This window comes from Lindgomyces ingoldianus (genome assembly GCF_010093535.1).
Source record: "Lindgomyces ingoldianus strain ATCC 200398 unplaced genomic scaffold BDR25scaffold_75, whole genome shotgun sequence".
Lineage (NCBI taxonomy): Eukaryota > Fungi > Ascomycota > Dothideomycetes > Pleosporales > Lindgomycetaceae > Lindgomyces > Lindgomyces ingoldianus.
Window position 1 is genome coordinate 8,216 of NW_022985236.1, and position 18,950 is coordinate 27,165.

Here is an 18,950-nt window from a genome sequence, read left to right on the forward strand (position 1 = left end):
TTGGAGTGCTGTGCTTTCCATCGTGACAGGATTCTCAATACAGATAACGGATCCTCCATTCAGTAGAGCTAGACAGATTTCCCATACGGACACGTCAAATGCGATATTTGTCAGGTGCGCGGTACGAGGCGATGGCGGAAGCATAGAAACAAGATTGCTGTCCCGTATGAGTCGGACGATGCTGCGATGTTCAAGCTGGACGCCTTTCGGCTTGCCTGTAGAGCCGGATGTGAAAATGACATATGCGAGACTTGTCGCAGAGGGCGATGATCTCCGGATTGAAGCAACGTTGGTGTCTGAGTATTTCAAGGTGTCGCTGATTGTAATCATTTCAACATCCGGCACCGCGATCTCTGGAGATTGTACGCTAGACCCGAGTAGGACGAGCTTGTGGCCAGCGACAGCTGAAAGGATCGTTTCAGTGCGCGCGACAGGGACATTGACGTCGAGCGGCAAGTACGCAAGACCCGCCTTGAGAATACCGAGAAAGGCAACAATCGTATGACAGGAACGAGGCGCAAGGACACCAACTAGAGTTTCAGGAGCCATCCGTCGTTGGCACAACCAGGCGGCTAACCTCTCTGATTGTCGATCGAGTTCACAATACGTCAATTCAGATGAAGAGTCTTTGATTGCCATTGCCTCTGGGCAGACAGCGACCTGCTCACGGAAGACGTCGACAATGCTTGAGTCTCGCGGATATGGCGTCTTCTCAATGTCGAGCAGGTTGAGCCTGCGGAGCTCCGAAAGACCATCTGTAAGCGGAAGAGTAGCGATTGGCAATGCCGATTCTTCGAGGCCGCGGCGGAGGATCTCGTTAAAGACTAGTAATAGTCCCTTAACTGTCTCAGGTTCGAAGATATCAGTCGAGTATAGCAGACTACCATGTAGACAGTCGTCTTCCTGAAAGAAGTGAAACTCCATGTCCAGCCGACTTGTTGGCGTCATCTCTATGAGTTCGGCTTGCAACCCTTCAAATTGTAGACGACCGAGATCTCGCTGCGTGTGAACTGCAAATAACAGCTGCACAAGTGGGTTACGCGATGTGTCTCGCGAACCTGGGAGCAGGGCTGAGACAAGCTGCTCAAAAGGCACATCTTGGTTAGCGAACGCTTCTGTTGCCGAATCGCGAGTCTGTCGCACTAGACCTTCAAATGTCTGATTAGATGTGACAGCAGTCCGGATGCACTGGGTGTTGACGAAGAAGCCGATCAAGTTTTCAAGCTCCGGTCGATTCCTGTTGGCTGTAGGCATACCGATGGTAGCATCGTCGGTACCGGTCAGCCTATAGTGTGTCGCGCGGAAGGCAGCCAGTAGGACGACAAAAGACGTGACTTGATGAGCAAGACAATACGCCTGAAGGCTCTCATACAGCGGTCCGACAATCGTGAAGGGAACGACACCAGCCTCGCCTGAGAGAACTTCGGGCCTTGGCTTGTCACAGAGAAACTCTGCTGGCGTACTATTGGCGAGTTGTTTGGTCCAGTACTTAAGCTGCTTGTCTTGCTCCAATGCTTGTTCTGGTTGCTTCTGCCACGCTGCAAAATCACGGTACTGGATTGGGAGCGGCGTGATCTGCGACAACGGGTCATCCCCTTTGAGGGCCGCGCTGTAGAAGACATCCAGCTCATGGCGGAGCACGTCTACCGACCACCCGTCAGAGACGATGTGGTGCATGACGATCGACAGGATATACTCGTCTCCACTGAGCTGGAACAAGCAGACCCTCCATCCTGGCTCTACGCTGAGATCAAAAGATCTCGTCTGCTCAATCTTCAATGCTTTGCTGACTTCGTCGTCGTTATACGTAGATATGTCAATGGTCCTGATGCTCTTTAGCCTCCATGGCTGGACTACTTGCATTCCGACACCGTTGTGCTCCTCAAAAGTAGTCCGTAACGTTTCGTGTCGCTGCTCAAGAGCATGAAGCGCAGTATTGAGTGCGACGCGGTCGAGGGATCCGCGGATGCGCGTCGCAAGCGGCATTAGATACCATAAGGATCCTACGTTCAGCTGGTCCAGGAACCACAAACGACCTTGCTCAAATGACTGCTCGACCGGTTCACGGTATTCTGTAGCCAGAATAGACTGGTATTGCTTCAAGTCTTGCCGTAGAGTAGTCGCAAGATTAGCGAGAACAGGATAGTCGAAGATATCTCTGACAGAGACCGTAGTATTGAATCGCTGGCTGACATGTGCGGCCAGCTTCATCGCTGTGAGAGAGTGTCCACCAAGCTCAAAGAAGTCGTCAGTGGCGCCGACGTCGTCAACTCCAAGAGCGCTTGCAAACTCCTCACATAACGCCCTCTCTGTCTCATTGCGAGGCGCTACATGTTGCACTGTCAGTCTCTTCCTCGTGGTTGTCTGCGCTCTTGCGCTTAGCTCTTTTCTGTCAACCTTGCCATTGGCATTAATTGGCATGCGCTCCAGGATGACAATCTGTGCCGGAATCATGTATGTTGGTAGTGTCCTTTGCAAGTGCCTGTGCACCTGCCTTTCTAGTTCCAGTTTCGCCTCGGTTTTGGTATCTTCTAGTGTACCGTTAGCCATGCGGGAGGCGTCCTTAGCTACGACAAATGCGATCATTTCCTGCTCTGTACTGTCTTTCTGGCGGAGAACAACAGCGGCATCACTGACACTGTCGTGATTGAGTATAACGTGCTCGACTTCAGCTAGCTCAACTCGGTTGCCACGAATCTTGACTTGGTGATCTATACGGCCGAAGAACTCAAGTTCACCGTCCTGTCGGCACCGAACTCGATCGCCTGTACGGTACGCGCGCACCATGCAACCGTCAACGTTGATATTCACAAACCGACCGACGTCTAGTGCCGAGTCTGTGTATCCGCGAGCAAGACCGTCACCCGCTACCACCAACTCGCCCATGACCCCAATAGGGACAAGCTGCTGCTTGGTGTCCATCACGTAGGCCCCGGAATTACTAACAGCGCGACCGACCGGCACACCATTAGCAAATCTCTCATCCTTCTTTATCTTGAACATCGTGCTTTGAATACTGTTCTCTGTCGGCCCGTAAGCGTTATAGACACCATTTCGTACGAGTGCGAGGGCGGCCACAGCATCTACACGATCAAGTCGGTCTCCGGCGATATACAGGCTGTCCAATTTGGCAAGCATCTTCGGTGCATAAGCCAAGCACTGCTTCAAGAGCGCTGGAGAAAGTACGGCGGCGTGAACGTCCTCACGCACGAACAGATCTCCAAGGGCTTCGATGTTCATTGTCGTCGCGTGGTTGATGCAAATCGCCGTTCCGCCGTTCAGAATCGCAATGAAGATCTCCCAGAGAGATGCGTCGAAGGCCATGTTTGACAGGTGGGCCATTTGGATGTTGGAAGGGATAGTACGTGAAAGTGTACTGTTCTTCATCAATCGTATAATACCCCGATGCTCAATCATGACACCTTTTGGCTTGCCCGTCGATCCAGAAGTAAAGACTGCGTATGCAAGGCTAGTTGCAGACGGGCTATCCTGCTTGACAGTATCATTCTGGTATGAATGGCCAAATCCGGCAGCAATGGGTAGCATCTCAACTTCTTCAACATGAACCTCGGGGGCCGAGACGTCAGCGCCCAGCAAGACTAACTTCTGTCCCGGGATAGCGGACAAAATAGCTTCGATACGGGCTGCAGGTACCTGGACATCGAGCGGCAGGTATGCAAGGTTGGCCTTGAGGATGGCAAGGAGGGCAATGACAGCCTGGCAGGAGCGCGGTGCTAACACGGCGACTAGAGTCTCAGGTGCCATCTTTCGTCGCCGCAGCCAGCTAGACAGTTCGTTTGATTTCTGATCGAGCTCCACATATGTGAGCTTGGTCGAAGAGTCTTTGACTGCTATAGCTTCTGGACAAGTGGCTACTTGGTCGTGGAAGACGTCGACAATGCTTGATTCGCGGGGATACTGTGTCTGCTCCATATCGAGCAGACCTTGCTGACGAAGCTGCGGAAGCCCGTCTGTCAGCGGAAGGGTGGCTATGAGCCCTTGTGGCTCCGCAAGACCTCGTTGAAGAATCTCGTAGAAGACAGAAAGCATCCCGTTTATCGTCTCAGCTTCGAACAAATCGAGTGCGTAGAGGACATGTCCGCTTAGGCTGTCATCTATCTGGAACATGTGGAATTCTATATCGAGTCGGGTGGTTGGTGAAAGAAACAAGGCTTCGTCCTGCACACCTTCAAGGTGAAGCTGGCCAAGGCGTCGCTGTGAATGGATAGCGAACATGAGCTGAACTAATGGGTTACGTGAGGTATCTCGTGATCCGGGTAGTAGCGCCGACACGAGCTGCTCAAAAGGTACATCTTGATTGGCGAAAGCTTCCGTCGTCGTCTGACGGACCTGCCGGACCAGGTCATCGAATGTGTCGTTAGTGGTCGCAGTGATGCGCATGCACTGGGTATTGACAAAGAAGCCAATCAACTGTTCGAGCTCTGCCTGGCTACGGTTGGCAGTAGGGGTGGCAATAGTAGCGTCTTCAGTACCAGTAAGTCTATAGTGGGTAGCGCGGAAGGCTGCTAATAGCACGACGAAGGGAGTCACGTGCTGAGCGCGGCAGTAGGCCTGAAGTCGCACATACAGCGACCCTTCAACAGCAACAGGGACAACTCCAGCCTTGCCAGATTGTACTTTAGGTCTCGGTCGGTCGCATAAAAGCTCTGCTGGTGTACTATCGGCAAGCTTCTTAGTCCAATAATCAAGCTGTCTCTTATGCTCTGCAACCTGGTCTGCTTGTCGTTGCCATACTGCGAAGTCACGGTATTGAATTGGGAGAGGTGTAACTGGAGACGGTGGCTCCTTGCTGCTTAATGCCGCAGCGTAAAAATCGTACAGCTCTCGACGTAGGACATCAACTGACCAACCATCAGAGATGATATGATGCATCATGACAGACAAGATGTGGTCACTTTCACCGACCTGGAACAAGCGAACCCTCCATCCCGGCTCCGAGGTGAGATCAAAAGGCTTCGTCTGCTCTGCCTTCACTGCCTCAAGAACCTCAGCTTCTCTGTATGAAGAGACATCAATTATGTGGAGTTCCTGTGGACGGTGCGGGTGGACCACTTGTATGCCTACGCCTCTATCGTCTTCGAACGTTGTCCTCAATGTCTCATGTCGCTCCTCAAGTGCTTGAAGCGCGGCAGCGAGTGCCTTAGTATTGAGTGGTCCCCGAAGGCGAGATGCAAAGGGCATGAGGTACCAGGCCGCTCCGAGATTGAGACGGTCGAGGAACCAGAGACGGCCCTGCGCGAATGACTGCTCTACAGGCCCACTATAGGCCGTAGAGGTGATGGCACGGTCTAAACTGAAGACTGGTCGGATCCTCGCCGCAAGATCACGGATGTTGGCACTCTGGAAGATGTCGCCCACGTTCATCGCCAGGCCCAATAGCTTGGCCTTGTTGACCATCTTTATCGCTGCAATCGAGTCACCTCCAAGCCGGAAGAAGCTAGTCTCGGAGTCTATCGAACCAATATCCAGGTCTAGAGTTTGAGACCACAGTCGACGCAGTGTGTTGATTGTCTCGTCTGCGGGAGCGACTTGGCCTTCAGCTGGCCAGGTGACGATTCCGTTTGTCTCCTGCAACATATTCGTGCCAATCTCTCTAAGCTTTCTTCGATTTATTTTCCCCGTTGGAATTTTTGGCATTTCCTTTGTGCGGATGAAGTAGGATGGAACCGAGTACCGGGGCAAGCTCTCCATCAGCTTCGCCACAATGCGCTTTGAAGCACTGTCGTCGAAGACGAACGTCTTCGCCGTCGACGTTCCAAAAAGCGTACTGTCTTCATGTCGGCGCGGTCCAGAGACAAATGCAACAAGAATAGTGTTGTTTGGCCTATTGGGTCGTTTAATAGCCTCAACAGCGGAGATGTAGTTCGGCAACTGCTTCCGCAGATGTGCCTCGACCTCGCCAAGCTCTACACGTTGCCCACGGACCTTCACCTGAAAGTCCTTTCGCCCCAAGATTACGATACTCCCATCGGTTCTGTAACGGACAAGATCTCCAGTCCTACAGAATCTGATTGGCTCATTCACCTGTCGTCCAGGGTACCACGTGGGTGTGAGGTCAGGGAAAGATTTCGCGTCGCCGGCTGACGGGTTCAGGTACGATCGCACGATTCCGGGACTTTCTACCACGAGTTCGCCGATGCCGCCAATAGGGGCAAGCTTGTTTACGTCATCAGGGTCTGTAATCCAGAGTCGCGCACCAATTCCCCGGCCGATGTTGTTCACCTGAGTGGTGTTTTCGCTAAGCGGAGTGTACGTGCAAATACTCGAGCTTTCACTTTGGCCATAGGCGTGGAAAAGCCGAACTCGTGGAGCCCAGGTGTTCTTGACGTCTTCCGACATTTGTTCGCCACCCAGCACCAGAGTTTGAAGCCCGGGAACACTGTCTGGATGGAACGTCCCAGCGAACGAAGGAGTAAAGAATGCCCAGTTCACATGCGCTCGCTTCATGAAGCCTGGAAGATCATTCATACGCTCATCGTCGGAAGGAATGCAGACGCAACCGCCAAGCATTAGAGGAGCTAGGGTCTCGATTAGGGAAGCACCAAAACTGTACGATGCGAACTGCATCGCACGGGTACTCTGATTGATCCCAAGTGCAGGGCCCCATTCAAGAGCACACGAAGCCCATCCTCGGTGCTCGATCATACATCCTTTGGGTTCTCCCGTACTACCGGAGGTGAACAGGATGTACGCCAGATCGTTCGGCTTTGCGACGGGTTTAAGCCGAGTCTCGTCACGAGGAAGGGACTGTATCAGGTCGTCGTTAACAGCAATGCAATAACCTATGGCGGTACGCATAGTATCAAGGTGAACCTTAGGAACCAGCGCGATCTTGGACTGACTTTGCTGACATATGCTGACGATCCTGGCTGCTGGAAGGGAGGGGTCGATGAGGGTGAATGCGCCACCAGCCTTGAGGACTGCGAGCATCCCAAGAACCGTCCATTTGGACTTGTTGAAGCATAAGGGTACCGCCCGTCCCATATCCAAATTGAGAGATAGGATGTATACCGCGAGACGAGACGACAAATTTTCAAGTTCAGCGTATGTCCACTGGCCATCCCAGGCAGATACAGCGTGTTTCTGAGGAGTATCGGTCGAAAATCGAGAGATTACGTCGTGGATGCAGACTTCGCGGGGCTGAGGTTGGGTCGAATTCCAAGAGTTAATTTCTGCGCGGTCTTCTGGGGTGACCATGTCCAGTGACCTTACAGGTACGTCGACCTCGGGATTGGAAAAGCACTGAATCAAAGCCCCTAGCTGTGTAAGGAACCGGTTGATTTGAGGAGTATCGATGACCCTCGGATCGTATCGAGTTGACAATGATGCCCAAGCCTGGGACATGTGGCAATGGATCAAAATGGCGCGGTTGACATAAGGTGCGAACCTATCCGGAGTGACTGTAGGGCGATATAGGGCGGAACTTGACGCATGAGTAATACCGGGAGCAGTCACTGCCAGTATAATTTGAAATGCACCGGCCGCCGATTCTTCGCCTTCAACATTGGCAAGAGGTCGGAGGCCAGTCTGCTCAAACTCGTGTACAGCAGTGTGGTTCTCGGCGACTGCATCCATCAAGTGCGAAATACTCATTTCAGGCAAAAGTCGCGTGCAGACAGGCACTAGCGCTCTAGTGGGACCGTCAACTAGTTGCTCTGACCCGTCAAGCACAGGAGGCCGCTCTGTTATAGCGCCGAAAAGCACATCTTCATTGTGAGTGTAGCGCGAGAGAAGCGCTACAAGAGCGGCTCGACAAATCACTGTGCTTGGCCATTTCTGGTGCGGACCAGTGATGCACGAGAATTCGTGCTGGGCGCGAGCATCCGGCTGAGGCACAACCTTGACAGACGACAGTGCGGGAAAGACAGCGGCGTTGAAGCCGTCAAACCGTTGTTGCCAGAATCGCGCCGCCCTTTCAGAGTTCTTACCGAGCGACTCGACCATCGTCTTCAGTCCCCCAGAGGGCTGGAGCTCTCCACCGATATAGGCGGTATGCACCATGTCCAGGATGCGCTCCTGCAAGGAGTTGTCGAAGTTCGCGTAGCTAAATGTCCAAACCAAGTTGCGCCGCTTCCCGTCAGATGACACGACTACCGCGAACCTGTTCCACTGGGATTCGTCGATAGCGGCGGCTTTCTCCTCCTCAACGACTTTATCAAGGTCCGAAGTCTTGACGTGTTTCCAAACCATCGCCTCGGACAAGATTGCTTGGAAGCAATCTCCAGAGGAGGACGTGAATACGCAAGTGCGGAAGGCTGGAATCAGGTGATGCACCTTCTTCCATGCTGCGGCCAAGCGCTCGATATCGGTGTTGTTAGTAATCTCAAGGAGGACATGGCCGACTGCCTCCTGCTGTTTGCTCGCACTCCATGCCACCACGTCCCGTTGAAACGGCGTGCATGGCAGGATGTCTTCAACCTTACCTAGATCTCCATCAAACTCGTGAGCCAACTGCTTGCGAACCGACATATCGAGTGCTCCTTCCATTGTTACTAGATCGGGCTTAGTATTCTCATACGTAAACTATTTATCGTCGTTGTTCTGCATACTCTAGTTCTTGTGAATAGACGGCGAAAAAGCTGAAGTTCCTGTTGGAGGCACCGACTTGCAGTCAAAAAAAAAGGTATGAATCGCTGTAGCAGCTCCTACATCCATAAACGAGGCGTAATTCTATGTAATGTACGCATACGATATGCGCAAGGCATGCACAAAACCAGGCTCGTAAGCGTGCAGATCGCCAATCCTCTATTCAAGAAAGACTGAGTGCTACCCCATCCCCGGTACCCCCTGTTCTGGGCCCCTCGTTGTACGAATGCTGCGCTACACTCAGTATCCATCTGCAGCGACCGATGTTGTATGTAGTAGGATGGCCAGTCGCGGTTTTTCGGCATATTGCACGGAGCAACACACGTAAGCATGCTGATCTAAAGGATGGAAACTACACTGGATATTTCCGAGCTATAATTTAGGCTCGACCCGCTAGCTGCCGTGTCCTTAGCTCTTACCGTTTCTTGAGAAGCATCGCAAGATTTAGCATCTGTGTATCATCGCAAGGTTCAGCATCCGTGTAGCATAGCGCTCGTACGACACCATGAGGGCCTGAACGACCCATACCAAGTTCTAAGTACCGGTGTGAGACCTTGGCTCCATTCTGTTGCTTGTGCAGTAGTGATCCATGCGGTAGGATTGCCGGGTGACTCCTCATACGGAGCTGTTGGGTTTTTATTGACTCCATGAAGGATCGGCTGGCTGGTAACTGACTCCGACTCCAGGTGCCTGCGGGGAACTTGGAGCACTTTGCTTTGATTTGCTCAGACGTGATGTTCGTGTAAGAGTTTGGCCGCAGATTATCCCATTATATGAGTCGTTCCGTTAGAGCCCGAAGCTGAATGAGACGGACACAAGAGGTGTAATCGAGCCGACATCCAGTAAAACAGCTAATGCCACCTGTATAGCGTAACTATGGCTATTCGTTGCAATATTCTGATATATGGCGGCGGTGGTGAGGAGTTTCCATACGTCGGATCAAGAGAGAAGCTGACAATCTCTCCAATAGCTGTCGGCTCCGTCATAGGGTGGAGACTTGCGCAACGGGCCTCAAATCACGTATCAGTCGTCTGTCGTTCCAACTATGAAACTGTCAAGAGGTCTGGATACTCGATACGATCGACTATTTGGGGTCATGGCCGCTTCTTACCTAGGCAGGTCTGCCATGTAGACACCTTTGGCGAGACACTCTTCTCGAAGCCAGTCGACTATATTGTCTGCACCAACAAAGTCCTGGATGACTGGCCCACCATTTCAAGGAATCTGGGACCACTTGTAAAACCAGGCACGACGATTGTGTCCGCACAGAACGGCATGAATGTCGAAGCGCCGCTAATCGAGGCATTTCCGGACAACACTGTCCTCGCAATGCTGGTCAACACTAACTGCACTCAACTTCGCGCAGGCTTCGTGGACCAGGCAGCTGGTATAAACAAATCCCCATTCCTCGTTGGCATCACCGGGCGGAGTGGACAAGGCCATCGGGCAGACAGTGCCCGACGCGATTTTCTTGCTGCAATGGATCCTTGTATCAAGAGCATAGAGAGCGTATACAAGGAGCGGTGGAAGAAGTTGATCTTCAACAATGCATGGAACTCTACTACTGCGGTCTCTGGCCTCAATACTCACCAGCTTCTCGAAATCCCTGCTGCGATAGAAGTCGTTCTGGAGCTTGCAGAAGAAGCATTCAATGTTGCTCTGGTAAGCGGCATCGATATTGAAGAAGACTTTCCATTCCAAGTGGTCGATTTTGCAAGGAAGACCACGCCGATTGTACCCTCTACATTACAGGATGCTCGCAAGAGACGCCCGATTGAGCTGTCCCCAGTGTTCGGTAAGTGAATGTCGCGGTACACTCGTTGCCCAGTAGAACACTAACCTTGAGCAACAGGATATATACTATCACAAGCGTCCAGAGTAAATGTACCGGTTCCACGCACAGCTTACATGTACAGGACATTGCAAAGGCTCAACCAAAATTTGTTATAGTATTTAAATACAAATATGTAGCATAATCACTTTTGCTGTGAAAGATCTGCTGTGTCTAGTCCACCTCCTAGCAACTCGCCACGTCTAGCTCCCGTTAGATCTCTGCAGACCCATCTTTCACAAATTGACGCATCTCCTTCCTGGGTCTTTGGTACTGCTCATCATGAGCGAAATATCGCCCTACAATTAGCAATCAGTCTCTGATAAATGAACCGCCGTGATAGACAAAATTCCTTCCGGAATAACGAAGGTGTGAAGAGGATCCAGTCACGCCAGATTAGTGCCGTATTGGCAAATGGCAATACCCAGTAGCCAATGGCAGTGCGAGATGGTGAGCTACTCTGAGTGGGTCTTCCCCATCACACTACCCTGCGGCTGGGGCCGTATTCATCCCCTGTATTCCGTGTGGCACAGCTCACAGGGCTCCAGTCGAGGCCACAAATTTATGCAATGTGAAGATATGCCGGATAATAGAGAGACATGGAATGAGGTATGTTAGTACGGCTGCCTCCCTCCGGCGAAGTCAACGATTCAATCATAAGCAGCGCAACGTCGCTCTGAAACGGGCCGATATGTTAGGACACATGTCACGTCATCTCACTCCTTCCTTTCCTCACCGACTACTGTAATTACCCGCCCTTTATTCCAAATTGTACGCCTGAAAGTAAGCTTGGGAGTACGTCTGACACGAGAAGAGCTGTGTCGACAGCTTCGCTAGTTACGTGAAGAGTCTTACTGCAGCAAGGCCCACTCATCTAGTCCGATCAGAGGCATCTCAACATTTGCAGTATGCTGCTGATCGATCAGGCCATTGGAAATGGCAGTGATCGGCCCGTTGTCTACACGAGGACATGAAAAAGCAGTAGTGTGGAGCGTACCCACAAAAAGCTCTATATTTGGTAGAACTTCTAAGTTCTTGGTGACCTGGTGGATTGCCTACAAGAGAGTCTCGTAGTGATGGAACCCACGCGAAACTTCTTTGTTAATCGAACAACAATGGGACGATGAGAGTGGTGATTGGGCTCCCCTCTTCGCTTCTCTTAGATGAGCTAGATTGCATCCGTAGACACTCAACGCCGCTGTCACAGCGGATACCGCTAAGAGTATTTTGCTGTCCTGACCTCTGTCGAGTGTTCCACATGACGAACAATGCTCCACCCGTGCTTTTCTACTCGTCCGTAGAGCTCGCCATGCTGTAACCGAAGAGCAAACAATGAAATTCCACATCGATTTTACCGATCCAAGGCCTGTGCCTTACACATATCCCAATAAACGCCTTTCTTCTGTATCAATTCACTGTGCGTGCCATCCTCTAGAGTTACACCTCCCTCACCCATGACAATGATGCGATCCGCACGCTGCACCGTCGCCAATCGATGTGCGACCACAATGATCGTCAGCGCCCTGCTGCCGCCCAGCTGCTCAATAGCCTTTTGCACTAAACCCTCACTCACGCTGTCAAGACTATTGGTCGCTTCGTCCAACATCAACAGTTGCGGGTTTCGCAGAAGTGCTCGCGCAATACACAAGCGCTGCTTCTGGCCGCCCGAGAGACTTGAGTGCATGCCTGCAGAGAGGGGTGTATCGAAAGATTGAGAGAGTGACACGACAAAGTCGTAGATTTCAGCTGCCTTACATGCAGCGTCGATGGCGTCTTGTGGAGTAGCGGATCCGGATGGTAGCCCGAGGATGAGATTCTCTCGTACCGTCCCGTCGAAGAGAGTGGGCTCTTGCGACACTAGGCCGCATAGGCTGCGGTAGTGTGATAGAGGGAGGTCGGTGATGTTTTGGTCGTTGATGAGAATGGAGCCCGTGTTGACGTTGTAGAAGCGTTCGAGCAACGAGACGATGGTCGTCTTGCCGCAGCCTGATGGGCCTACAAAAGCCACAAATTGTCCCGGCTCAATAGTAAATGAGAGATTTCTGTAGACTGGTACGTCTCGAGTTGGGTATTGGAAGCCTACATTGCGGAATTCGAGTTTGCAACCAGTAGGTTTGTCGTTGTCGTTGTCGCTCTTCTTGGCAGAGATGGATTCAGAACCTTGTCGATAAGCGATGATGCGGTTGGCTGCCGCAGTAGCATTGGCAACGTTCGGTCCAATCGCAAGGAACTGTCCGGCGGCTTGAGCGCCCTGGATGAGTGCGGCGTAGATGATAAAGAATTGCATAGAGTCATACTCTCTAGTCGCCAACAGTCGGCCTCCATACCAGAAGCCGAGAGCCATCGAGCAGAATTCTAAGCTGTCGCTCAATGCGAAGACGAGGATAGTGAACCGAGCCTTCAGGAAGGCATCGTGGATATGTCCATCCAACAGTGACTTGTATCTTTTTGAGATGGCGTCTTCCAAAGTCAGAGCCGTAACGGTCCGGAAGGAAGTGATTGCCTCAGCGGCAAACTTGCTCGACTCTGCAAAGACTTTCTCATTCATAGCGACAAATAACATCTCGTAGCGGATGCGGAAGAAAGCCGCAATCAGAATGACTGGAAGCGAGGCGAAGAAGATCACTAGACTCAGTTTCCAGCCAAAGACGAAGCTGACGATGGTACAGCCCATGAGGTTAAAGATAGCAATGAGCGGGAAAGCGATATTAACACCCAGCAACTCTTGAAGCTGTTGAGGATCGCTCCCAAGCTGTGCAGTCAAAGTGCCGAACGAGCGGTCTTCGTCGTCGAACCAATGAATCGGCTTCATAACAACGCTTTCAAAGTAGCTTTTCCTGTACACCGTGCTAACGCGGAAAGAAATTGTGTTACTGAAGTAGCCGATAGTGGCGTAGGAGATGGCCGCGGCAATGGCTAGGATAAAGAGCATCAGAGCCCAGAAACTCCCATCGTCTTCTAATTTGTGTTTGTCGGTTTCTTGAAAGACGGTGATGATGTGCGAGAAGACCCAAGCTTGTACGGGTACAGCAGCACCTGCGCCCATCGCGCCAGCAAGTGCGAAGAAGTAGAGAAGGTAGTAGCGCTTCTGTTCAATCAACAAATATCCGACCGATCGGAAGGATACTTTTGCTTTCACTTTATGCAATACGCTGTTGAGGCTCTTATGCTCCTGCACAGAGTCTTGCTGCTTCTCGAGATGTGACGTCTCGGACTCGCCTTCTTCATGTTGAATCAGTGCTTCCTCTTCGTGGTGGCCAAACTCAAGGTTTGATGCCTGAACAAGGTCAGAGTAGAGGCCGCCTTCTTTGGCTACTAGTTCATCGTGCGTCCCCTCCTCGATGGCCCTGCCTTCTTGAAGTATAACGATGTGGTCAGCACGTCGGATTGTAGACAGACGATGCGCTATGACGATAGTCGTCCTTCCTCTAGATGCACGGTCTAGAGCTGCAGAGACGAGCTGCTCACCGCGAACATCGATCGAACTCGTCGCTTCGTCAAGGATCAGGATCGTAGGCTTTTTGATGATGCTGCGTGCAATGGCTAAACGTTGTCGCTGCCCTCCTGATAGTTTTATCCCGCTCTCGCCCACGACGGTGTCGTAGCCCTGGGGAAATTTTGAAATATATTCATCCGCGAACGCTTCTCTGCATGCCTCCTCAACCAGCTGAAGCTTCTCTTCACGTGGCGCATCCTCCCACTGAGAACCAAGAAGGCCTTTGGACACGTTCTCGAAGATGGTCTCGTTGAAAAGTACTGGCTCTTGCTGTACGAGACCGATCTGAGACCGCCACCACTTGCGATCGATCTCCTCAAGGCTGCGCTCACCGACCAGGATCCGGCCGGCATTCTGAAACACGCCAGCCTCGCTCTCCACGCCACTCTCGCTCTTCTCTTCAACTTTGTTCTCCCTGATCCCCGTAGAGTCGCTCGTCTCCGAGCCGTCTGTTATCGGGGCTTCAACTTTAATCTGAGTCGCCGTGGCCGCATTGGAGAGTGCCTCGTTGATGTCCGATAGCTCATACCACCTTTCCAGCAGCGCGACAATTGTACTCTTTCCACAGCCAGAATGACCGACAAAGGCGGTTACTTGCCCACTCTTTATCGTAAAATTGACACCTTTCAAGATCTCTGCCTCGGGTCTACTGGGATACGTGAATCGCACGTTCTCGAATTTGACATCCTCCTCAGCCTTGACATCGGGTGGCTGAAGCCCGCCGGGCTTCGGCTTCGGCGCATCTATAATTTTCCAGACTGAGACTGAAGCGGAAGAGGCTCGGATGATTGACTGCAAGGGTGTGAAGATGTTGCCCATTCCTGCCAGGACAATCAAGACCGCGAACAGGACACTGTTTATAGCATTGTTAGGCAAAAGATAATAATACGAAGAGTGGACTTCCGTAAACTTACGTGGTAAGATTGCCGACGCCTGGGATCAAGCCCTCTGAGTAGAACTTGACGCCAGTCCAGAAGGTAAGTGCCATATTTGCGTACGTGGCAAAGAAAGCCGGCCAGAACTGCATCGACACCCAGATGGACAGCTTAGACCCGGATACTTGGGCAAGGTCCAGGAACTTACTGTGCCATCGCATAGCCTCCTCTTCAGCACCAAGCGATTTGATGGTCCGTATCCCTCGGAGGACCTCACCAGCTACACCAGATGCCCCCGCATTCATCCCAAATATCGAAATGTAGTGCTTCATAAGATGAGGCGTTGTGATCCTCAGCATGGTGGTGACAAAGATAATGACCGAGCTTGATACAAGTGTCAGCCTCCACGAGTAGACGAAGGCAATGACATAGGCCGCAATCACAAGTGAGAAGCCTTGCACCATCGAGCCCAATTTGTCTGATATGGCGAACTGAATGGTGTTTGCAGTATTCGTCAGGGCGTCAGTAGCCTCGCCCGCCGGCAGCTTGTCGATGAACCTAACGGGGAGCTCGAAAAGCGACGAAAGATACGCGAGGCGCAGCGCCGCCGAAATACGAATGCCGCTCATGCGGAAGGCATACGTCGAGACGTATCCAAGAACGAACTTGCCGATAAAGAGCAAAAAAAGGTAAAGGGCGTTGCGATCCACGCCATCGCGAAACTCCTTCTCGGTGACGGCTGATCCCGCCGTGAAGTAGCCCGTGAAGTTGCCGACAAGCTTGCCAAACACAATGGTCATAATCGGCAGCGCTGCGCCTGCACCCGCAGAGCAGGCAGCTGCTAATGTCATGAGCAAGCGGTCGAACCAAGTGGCATAGCCCAAAATTCGCACGAACCCGCCCTGGCCGAGCTTCTTCCGCAGGGCCTTGCCCACCTTTGACTTCTGGCCGGCGGAGCCCTCTCCAGAGTTCGCCATGTTGTCACAACAGGAACAAAGCGGTATTCCGACCAGAACGGATTTGATGAGGTGTTTTCGAGAGCTCCTTATGAAAAGGGGACTGAAAACGGTTTTATTGAGGCGGGGCACAGTCAGTGGGTACGAAAGGGGCCCAGTTAGTTGTGTTGGCTCTTGATGAGGTGTTGTCGAGAGCACGTTAGGGGGACCGAAAACGGTTTTAGTGAGGTAAGGCACACTGTGTACGAAAGGGGCCCAGTTGGCCGTGTTAGCGCTTACAGCCGGTGCAGGGATGCCCTGCACACAATCATTGCTACGACGCGGCAGGCGTTGCGGTACGGTCCCGCAATTGACCCTGGCTGGATTCCTCCGGGCCGTACTGTATGTCCAGTGCACTCTTCGCCTGCCGAGTCCCCATATGCCCACGCTCTTAGTAGCCGCTGCGGGCCGCTGTTAGCGAGTGATGGTGTGTGCACACGAGCAGATTATCCTTCCTTTCCAGGAAGAAAGTGGCTAGTCCTGATTAGGAAGGATAACGGGCTTTGCTTAGAAGGTCTTAGCAGCGCTAATCATATTTAGAGGGAAAAACCACGCAGCAGAAGTGATTTTAACACCCCTAACCGCGTTGTCTTTGATTATGATAAGGAAAAAAGAAGGCTAGATTAAGCATCTAGCAGAGCAGAATAATTACTTAAAGCTTAAAAACGTAGAACAACAAAGCTTTTTAGTTATTTAATTTTCTACCAATCAGATCAATAACCGGCTTATATCCAGACCAATAGGAGAGAGGGCTTGGCGGTAGAGATAGTGTATTATTTGATTGATGATTGAGACGACGCGCTCTAAGGTGAAGGCCAAGGCCGCAGAACCGACTACAGACTGACTTCGAGGCTCAGCCGCGTTGCTGTGTTCTCATTGGAATCGCTGCTTATTAAATTCGTCCGGCTTGCTCTCTTGGTCTCCACCCCTCTGCATTTGTCTTTCGCCATGACTTTTCTTGAAGCGAATCCTATCCAGCTGCAGAACGCCCCCGGCAACGCAGCTCCCCTCTTTCTTATTCACGATGGTGGAGGCACGATTTTCAATTATTTCATGTTGGGCGATCTCGGCCGCAGCGTCTACGGTATCCATGACCCCAAATTCGAGAGCGATGACGGCTGGGCAGGCGGAATTGCAGAGATGGCGCAAGAATACATCACATTCATCCGGACGGTGAGGAAAAAGGGACCGATTGTTCTTGGGGGTTAGTATAGAGTTTTCAACGCCTTTCGCCCCGGCTCTGCACAAATCGCTTACTTGAACATCTTTGTTGAAAGGCTGGTCGTTGGGCGGCCTTGTGTCTCTCCAGATTGCGCGGCAGTTGGACGACGAGCGGCGGCACACCGAGCATGGCACCCAACCTCTTTTCGCCGCCGGCATCATCCTCGTCGATAGCCCGTATACGCCGCCATGGCGAGAGTACCGCGACCGTTTTGTCAATTTCAAACCAGAATTTCCGAGCTGGACTCCCCAGTCGGTGCGCAAAAACGTCATGCGACGATTTGAAGTCTGCGATGAACTCATAGGCAACTGGGAACCTCCACGCTGGAGTGCCCATGTAGATGAGAATGGAGGTGAGAGCACTCTGCAGGGTAATGGCTCAGGTCAGCGAGTACGACCAGTATCGTCATGTCCACCCGTTGTGCTTCTCAAAGCCACGGCACGCGTACCGCTGCCGAAGTCGAGGCCAGACGGACTTCTTGATGTAGATATCAATCGAGACGATAAACTACTAGGTTGGGAGCGTTATGGGGGTGATTTGTTTCAAACAGTGCACCATGTTTTTGGGAATCACTTCGACTTGTTTGATCAAGATGACAGGGTAAGTTTCAAGCTCATCACAGTTCTTGCGAAGCATTGTTAATGTAGAAAAAACAGGTCAAAGCAATCACGAATATTTTGAAGGACACATGCGCAAAATGGGAGAGATCCGGTTTCTAAGGTCGACTAAGTCGGACGGTCGATGCATTGGTTACTCGTCGCCCATAGCAGTTTTCGGGACCGACGAACACCTTGGTGGCTGCAAATTTTCTCTCTCTTAATTAAATAAGCGAATTTCTCGAACCACATGCTCTTCTTCCTTCTAATTACTTCGCTGTTAGGTAAGACTTTGCGAAGGAACAATAGAGTACGTATTGTGCTAAGACATTAGCATATGTACACCTAACTGCTAACGACGCGCTAACTACTAAACTTCACTCTTCTCAACATCAACTATTAACTATGCAACATAAGCTAAGCAGGAAAATTAGTAGTAAATAAAGCAAGAATAGCAAATTAAGTAAATTATAAAAAGCTAAGATTTAATCTATATTAGAGGTAAGAAAATTAAAGGCCTCTATTACAACATGCTATTATAGAAGGCAGTTAATTGTTAATTAAAAAGCTTAAATTACACTAGAAGCAAGAGGTTTAATTTAGTCTCTTATGTAATATTCTACTATACAAGACGTTGCGTAAAGAGCTTAACTTAAAGTTCTTTATAGTTAAATAAATACTTAAGCTAGGTCTAGCAAAGCCTATATTATAAATTAGATTATAAAGAAGTAACTAAATCTTATTTCTATATACATAAAAGTAAGACTTAGATTAGCTAGAAAAAAGAGAAATTTTAATTTTAAAACTAGTATCTATTTAAACAAAGTATAGAGAGAGGAAAAAGTTATAAATAAGTATACGTTTTCTATACACTATTATAAAAGTAGGATTATAAGATAATTAAAGAGATAGATAGAAGTAAAAATATAATATAGATATTCTAAAGCTAGCTCTAGCATAATAGCTAATCTAAGCGTATTGTAACAAGGTTGGCACAGTCAACTACGTGGCCTTCTCTTGCTTATAGAGGTTTAGGCTAGGCTAGAGACAACCGCTAGTGCTAGTGCTTACCCTAGCATTACCTATATATATATTATACTATGCGAGAATACTTAGCTTAAGTATTCTCGTGCGTATCTTTTAGTACAGTAGGGAAAGTCGTATAGTATCGGCTTGGCAGGCGGGGCGCCTACCTCATTACACGTATTATAATAGAAAGAGATCTATAGGCTAGTGTCAGATATGCGCACCTACTGTCAAGACAGGAGGAACGTTTGACGAAAGCTGCTACATAGTACGAGCAATAAGCTCAAACAGTATGTTGCTGC

General features: G+C 50.7%; 4 protein-coding genes across 4 annotated transcripts in view; 2 read left to right on the forward strand and 2 right to left on the reverse strand.

Annotated features, from left to right (window-relative positions):
- Positions 1-8,508, reverse strand: part of BDR25DRAFT_347631 (acetyl-CoA synthetase-like protein) — a gene marked incomplete at both ends in the record, with an annotated part of 12,775 nt that extends 4,267 nt beyond the window's left edge. The window contains one exon of the mRNA XM_033694291.1: positions 88-8,508. Within this exon, the coding sequence (XP_033539544.1) occupies positions 88-8,508 (8,421 nt within the window). The remainder of the gene's footprint in view (positions 1-87) is intronic.
- A 920-nt stretch (positions 8,509-9,428) lies between these two features.
- BDR25DRAFT_397486 (ApbA-domain-containing protein) lies at positions 9,429-10,410 on the forward strand (the record flags this gene model as incomplete). Its single annotated transcript, XM_033698508.1, has 2 exons — positions 9,429-9,523; positions 9,578-10,410. Exons 1-2 carry the CDS (start codon positions 9,484-9,486, stop codon positions 10,408-10,410), a joined length of 873 nt encoding a protein of 290 aa, XP_033539545.1. The 5' UTR covers positions 9,429-9,483.
- A 1,065-nt stretch (positions 10,411-11,475) lies between these two features.
- BDR25DRAFT_338178 (lipid A export ATP-binding/permease protein msbA) lies at positions 11,476-15,937 on the reverse strand. The gene is made up of 2 exons (XM_033693264.1): positions 14,849-15,937; positions 11,476-14,787 (listed from the first exon to the last, which is right to left on the reverse strand). The coding sequence occupies exons 1-2, from the start codon at positions 15,784-15,786 to the stop codon at positions 11,790-11,792; spliced, it is 3,936 nt and encodes a 1,311-aa protein (XP_033539546.1). The 5' UTR covers positions 15,787-15,937; the 3' UTR covers positions 11,476-11,789.
- A 687-nt stretch (positions 15,938-16,624) lies between these two features.
- Positions 16,625-17,866, forward strand: BDR25DRAFT_299095 (alpha/beta-hydrolase). Its single transcript, XM_033689117.1, has 3 exons — positions 16,625-17,008; positions 17,082-17,626; positions 17,683-17,866. The coding sequence occupies exons 1-3, from the start codon at positions 16,753-16,755 to the stop codon at positions 17,743-17,745; spliced, it is 864 nt and encodes a 287-aa protein (XP_033539547.1). The 5' UTR covers positions 16,625-16,752; the 3' UTR covers positions 17,746-17,866.
- Positions 17,867-18,950: the final 1,084 nt, after the last annotated feature.